At 56.9% G+C, this 6245-nt stretch overlaps 1 protein-coding gene across 1 annotated transcript; it reads left to right on the top strand.

Moving 5' to 3' along the window:
• Window positions 1-591: 591 nt before the first annotated feature.
• Window positions 592-1352, top strand: LOC104533042 (inhibin beta C chain-like; the record flags this gene model as incomplete). The annotated part of the gene is given in 1 exon segment (XM_010178404.1): window positions 592-1352. A coding segment is annotated over 1 exon segment (761 nt), but the record flags the coding sequence as incomplete, so codon positions are not given.
• Between the last annotated feature and the right edge of the window lie 4893 nt (window positions 1353-6245).

The following is a 6245-nucleotide window of genomic DNA, read 5'->3' as shown; positions in this document are numbered from 1 at the left end:
GTGGGTGAGGGTGCCTGGAGCCGCGCAGGCTGTGATTAAATCATTAGTTAATGCACCTGCTGTGCACTGGTGGCCTCCTGGCACTGCTCTGCAGGAAAGCTCAGCTGGGGAGAAGGAGAGGTGACCCTTCTTTTCCTCCTTGCATCAGCCAGTTGGGACCCTCCACCTGAAGCGCTGCCATAGCTGTTCCCTTCCTGGAGGATGAGGGCAGCCCAGGGTGCCTGGGATTCCCAGCAGTTGGATTTGGGAGCTGCAAGGACAAGCTGGGGACAGAGGGTGTCTGGAAACACTCTCACTGCTGCACTGTGCAGCAAAGGGAAAGGGCCAGGTGACAGCAGGTGCCCCCTTCTGTGCCCATTCCCCTGGCCGGGTGGGACAGTCCCCCATTCCAACACTGCCCAGCTCTGGGCAGCATTCCCAAGGAAGGGATGGGGACAGAGTGAGGGCCCTGTGGAGGAAGGGAGGGTAGTTTGTAGGTCTTTCCTGGGAAGAAGCTGAAAGATACTGGTCTTGATGTGCAGGATGGTGGTGCAGCCCCTTCCTTCCCCAGCATCCTGCAGTGTTCACCTCCTTATCCCTTTCTCCCCTCAGAGCCCACATCTCCCTCTGGCTTGGGGCTGCGGTTCCAGTTCAGCCGTACACAAGACCAGGATGTTCACATCCTGCAGGCTCAGCTTTGGCTCTACCTTCGAGTTCCCCGAGACCCTCTAACCAGCCTCACCCTGAGAATCTTCCTGGCTGATAGGGAAGGTGATTTGGTGGGGGGCAATCGCACGTTACTGAGCGAGAGGCGCCTGAGCGCGAAGGGCAGCGGCTGGCACGCCTTCACCCTCATGCCCGCCCTGCAGAGGTTCTTTGAGGGAGAACGCAGGACCCTGCGGCTGGAACTGGAAAGCCATGGGGACAGGGCTGATATCATGGGAATAGTCAATGCCAGCAGGTCCCACCAGCCCTTCTTGGTGGCTGATGCGACCGTGCGGGAGCCAGGACACCATGTGGCCAAGCGCGCCCTCCGCTGAAGCCAGAACTCCAACCTCTGCTGCCGCAAGGACTATTATGTGGATTTCCGGGACATCGGTTGGAACGACTGGATCATTAAGCCTGAGGGCTACCAGATAAACTACTGTGTGGGCCAGTGCCCTCTACATGTGGCAGGTAGTCCTGGGATGGCCTCTTCTTTCCACACAGCTGTCTTTAACCTCGTCAAAGCTAACAACATCCAGGCATCAGAGCACTCTTGCTGTGTGCCCACGAGACGCCGGCCACTCTCTGTCCTCTACTTCGATCGCAACAGCAACATTGTCAAGACTGACATCCCTGACATGATTGTTGATGCCTGTGGCTGTAGCTAGGGCTGGGGGAGCTGTGCTGGGTACCCACCTTCTCCAGGACTGTCTCTCTGGTGGTGGGGGGGGGGAAGGGGAGAGAGCTCCCTTGAGTTGGAGTCAAAGACTGTGGTGCAATGGATGCCTTTGGAAAGGTTGGGAAGGAGAGGGTCTCATCAGAGGGAGCAGGGGTAGTCTCCAGAGAGCACCTGGGGCAGGGGTCTCTGGGGACACATGGGACAGAGCCAAGGCCACATCAGACTGCCTGAGTCTGAGCTGCGGGTGGTTGGTGACTCTGGGCATCCCTGCCCTGATGGCAGCATTCCTCTGGTCCCAAGCTGATCCCACATCTCTGGTGGTCATGCTCCCCTCTGGGTGTGGGGTGAGAGGGTCCCTGCTTTGTTCACATCTAGAGTGTCTGGTGACAGTTTGGGACTCTGCTTCCTCAAGAGCAGAGTGGGATATGGGAATTGGGTGTGTTTCCTCCAAGTGGGAAACTGGAGGGCAGGAGGCAGTCCTGCTTTTCTCCTCTACTGCCACAAATCTTCCTGCATCAAATTTGGGTCTGTTCTTGGGAACAAGTGGAATACGGCACAAATAACAGGCCTGGAAGATGAGGCTGAAGGGCACGACTTTTTCAAGAACCCCAAAACTGCAATGATTAGACACAGTCTTCTGCTCCCAGGAAGGCATGGAGCTGTAAAGGGTGGCTTTGCTTCCTGGCATGGCTCTGTGTATTTCCCCTTTCATTTCCCTGGGGTTTGTGCTTTTCTCTGCCGCCCACCCCACCAGTCAGGTCTCTTCCAGCCCAGTGCCTCCTTACAAGGAGGTCTGACTCAATCTTTGCCTTTAAGACCATATTAAAGGTACATTTTTTGGGGGGTTTGGGGGGTTTTTTTTGTATCTCTAGTTTTGCAGTTACTACTACTTCTATGGCAGGGGTTTCTGCAGCTGTTGGGACTCCTTGGTGCTCTATTCTGTCTACTCACCTCTCTATTAAAGATCCCACTCTGCCTTTGCCTTCCTGATACTCGTGTATGCAATGCACCCACACAGCCTGTCCTTTAATTTATTTTATTACTTTGGTGTGGCTTCCCCAATAAATGGGAGGAAATACAACATCCAGGCTCTGACTGCTTTCTCCTGGCACCACCTGTGTGAATGGGGTGGAGGAAAATGGTCCTGCTTGGCCAGAAGGTCCTTACTCCAGGCTCTGACTGGGAAGGATGCTGGGCTCTGGGGCTGGAGCAGCACAAGAGCTGCAAGCTGTGGGCAGCTCTGCTGTGCTGGGAGGTGAGGGGAGCTGTGGTATTTCTGGGGCTCCCTGAGTTGCCATGGGGTGTTGCACACTGAGACCCTTTGTGAGCAGGGCTGTGCAGGGGGCTCTTCCCTGTGGGTGGGGGACCTGGGGCTGGGAATTGGGTACTACCTTGCTGGGGGCTGGAAAGGGGTAGCCTGTAATGTGAGCACCAAAGAAGATGTTTCCCAGTGGGGCAGGTACTGGTGGAGGGCATATCCCAACCTGAAGATGCTGTTCTCCACCTGGATCACTCTCAGAGCTCAAGGTACCACAGCTCTGGAGACTCTGGCCCCAATGGGGTGATCTCAAATGATGAACCACAGCCTGCCCTCGAATCTTCTGCCCCTGCTGCAAATACCAGAGATTGTACCCTAATCACATCTCACTGACCTCCCAGGTCCCTACACACTGCCCAGTGACCCCAGTCTGAACCCCACAGAAGCCAGTCACAGAGTCTGGCAATGCCCAAGCTGGTGGGTGATGGGGATTCTCCTGTGTAATTTGGGGTGGGATGCTTCTGGAATGGGAAGCAATGCCCCTTGCTCATCCCTCTGGGATCCCACATGGCTGGCCTGGGTCCTTGTTGCACAACAGCCTGCTCAAAGCTCAATTTGGGGCCATTTTATCTGGGGGCAAACCCACTTGCTTTCCCAGCTTGGCCCTGTGCTGCACCCTGCAAGCGGACAAAGGGCAGCTTTCATCAGCCGACCGCAGCGGGTGGCCCCCCCCCCAGGCTGTGGGGACAGCATGGCCATCACCCACACTCCCCAAAATATCCCCACCTATGGGGAAAAACTGACTTGGACCTGCAGGATACCTCAGCCTTCTGGGCATTCCCACAGCCCCAGCACCACGTGCGTTGCTGACACAACAAGGGGCACTTTATCAGTGTCGGTGCCCCCGGGAGCATGTGCTGCCACACACGTGCCCAGAGCTGCAGGTGCTGATTTGGGGTAAGTACACAGGGATGTGCACGGTGTCTTTATAACCTCCCTGCTCCATCCCTCCACTGACATCCTTTGCTCTAGTCAGTGCAGCTGGGGCGGGAGGGATGGGCAGGGAGGTGTCCCACAAAGATGCCAGGTACCATGTTTTTCCTTTGCCAGTAACAGGGCTCATTCCCTGTTGCAGTGAATGTTGAATGTGTGTTTCCATATGTGGGGGAAGTTGTCCACACGCGTGTGAGTGATGTGCTGACTCACTGACACACTGACACGCTGACCCACCAGCCCAGAGCCGAGATGCTGAGCTGGCTGTGGTGGTACCATTAAGTCTTTAATCTGGGTGATCATCTGGCCCTGCTCTGAGCTGCTTTAACTTTCCTAAACAGGAGGCCAAGATTAAGTGTGGGGTGTGGGACACAGCAGGGTTGGGGATCTGGAGGTTGACAGCTGCTGGGGTGGAGGGGCAGAGCTGGCTGAGCATTATTTCCACCCATGGGGGGTTCCTCAAAGCTGGTGGCAAAACCTCCCATCACCTTTGGCCTGTCTGACCATGCAGATGGCCCCTTGGGAAGAGGTGGGTGGTCTTGGGGCAAGTCCCCAGACCCTCAGGGAAGGTGGTGGGCCATGGTGGTGCAGGTGACAGAGGTGGCCCCGCACAGTGCCCAGTGCCCAGGCAGGCCTCTCCTGGCAGCTTAAGCTGGGGTCACACTCAGCTCAGGGGTAAATCTGCTGAGCTGCTTATGCCTATTATAAAATGGGTGTGCAGGCAACACCTCTCACCTGCACCCACCACCTTGGCCCTGCCTTGGGGCTGATGCTGTGGGACTCGATCCACTGCAGCAGTCAGGGGCCCCCCCTGGGGATGCAGCAAGCTGTTCCCCCCCCACATGCCAGAGGAATGGGGCACCTGTGCAGGCATTGTCACCTCCTCTGTGTGCTGAGGCCTCCCTGGGGGGGCAGAAACATCCCTCCTCACTCCTTGTGTTAGGGGTGGCTGGCAGGGAAGGGTGGGGATGGGAAACTGAGGCAGGGAGCAGTCTTTTGCAGGCCATGGCTGGGAGCTGAGGTGTCTCCTGAAATCTCTCACATGCTGCAGTCCCCATGTTGTCCCTCTGCTCTCAGGGTCTCCACAGTCAGTGGAGACAGCATTTGCCAGAGCCATTGGCCATGGGTCATACCATAAAGCTACTCCTGTGGTCCACTGGACACTTGTGGTGCGTGATGACACACAGGGGCACTGGGAGGACAAGCTAATGCCAAGGAAGGCAGAGTGCCCACAGTGGGGGTAATCCTGCTAAGAGGCTCTGAGGTCAGGCTGGGTGTGTGGCACAGCTCCCATCACCTTTGAGGCTCACACTAGACATGGGCAGCATAGTCCCAGAGAGGAAGATGGAGCTGGCAGGAGCTGGGAACATCTGAGCACTGGGGCAGGTTGAGAACGCCTGTGTCCCCATAAAACGTGCATCTGGGGGTCACCTGGGGAGCTCAGCACGCACAAGGTGGGGCACATGCTCCCTTTGCCAAGCCCCACTCCTTGTCCAGCCCCACCCCAGCCTTGGTGGTCCCACTGCCCTGTCTGCTCTGGGCTTCATGGCTCTGTGAGGCCACTGTCTTGAGCCCAGAGTCCCCGTGTGAGTTGTTGGGTCAGGGAATTTGTGACTTTGGACTCACTTTCCCAGCAGTAATGGAGAAAGGAGCAGGGAAAATGGGGTGGGGGCAGAGCTGCAGGAAGGAGCAGGGTCCTCAGGCCTAAGCAGGTCTTGGGGAGGTCATCCTGCCTCCCCACTGTGTGCTGGTGGCCTTGATGCACGCTGTCACATCCTGGCTGGGGACAGGTGGGCAAAGGCCACTTTCCCTGAAATAGCTGCTTGCACCCAGGGCCAGCCTGGCTCTTCCCCTACATACTGTCACCGTGGCTAAGGGGGGAGCTGATCTTCATTGCAAAAAACAAATAACAAGGAAAAGCAGCGGTTCTGGGTGAGAAATTCATTTCCTTCTAACACCCCCCCTCCCTGAAAAAAAATCCCTGGAGCTCCCCAGCCCCGTTTCTTGCTCAGACACCCCCACTCTCTCCTGCCTCCCTCAGTGCAGGTACCACCACTGCCCTGTTTTCCCTTCACGTGTGACAGGACCTGGCTACCTGCAGACCCCGTGAGCTGGGTGAGGCTGGGCTGGGGAAAGGGATTTGGCTGTGCAGAATGTTTGGAGCACAGGACCCATTTGGGAAAAGGGAGCAGAATGCTCTGGAATCTCCTTCCTGAGCTGCTACAGCCCCAGCTCTGTGACACAAACACAATGTGGGAATTGACTTTGCCCCCACGGTGATGGGCAGCTGAGGGGCACCAGGCTGGATGCAAATGCCAGTCACTGTCAGGCCCTGGAGACGGTCTCGGATCTTGCAGTGTGTGTTCTCCTCACCCCCCTCCACCACTGGTAGCCCTGGAACAGTTGACACAGGGGAGAAACATCTGGGTGGTGAGTAGGAAGCTGAACTGCAGGCACTGGTGTCACACTGGGACGCAGCTGGAAGAATTGTGGCCATGGGGCAAGCAGCCAGGGGAGCTTTTGGGGTGGAAGGAGGCTTTTTGAGTCACCACAGACATTGGGGCTGAACAAGGAGGGACCTGGAGGGCTCATCAGGGCAACCCTGGGAGAATGGCTGGGTACCTCAGTGGC

The sequence above is a fragment of the Antrostomus carolinensis genome, unplaced genomic scaffold (assembly GCF_000700745.2).
Source record: "Antrostomus carolinensis isolate BGI_N321 unplaced genomic scaffold, ASM70074v2 scaffold31721, whole genome shotgun sequence".
Lineage (NCBI taxonomy): Eukaryota > Metazoa > Chordata > Aves > Caprimulgiformes > Caprimulgidae > Antrostomus > Antrostomus carolinensis.
Note: the sequence above shows the minus strand (reverse complement) of the source record. Positions and strands in the feature narration are given on the sequence as shown.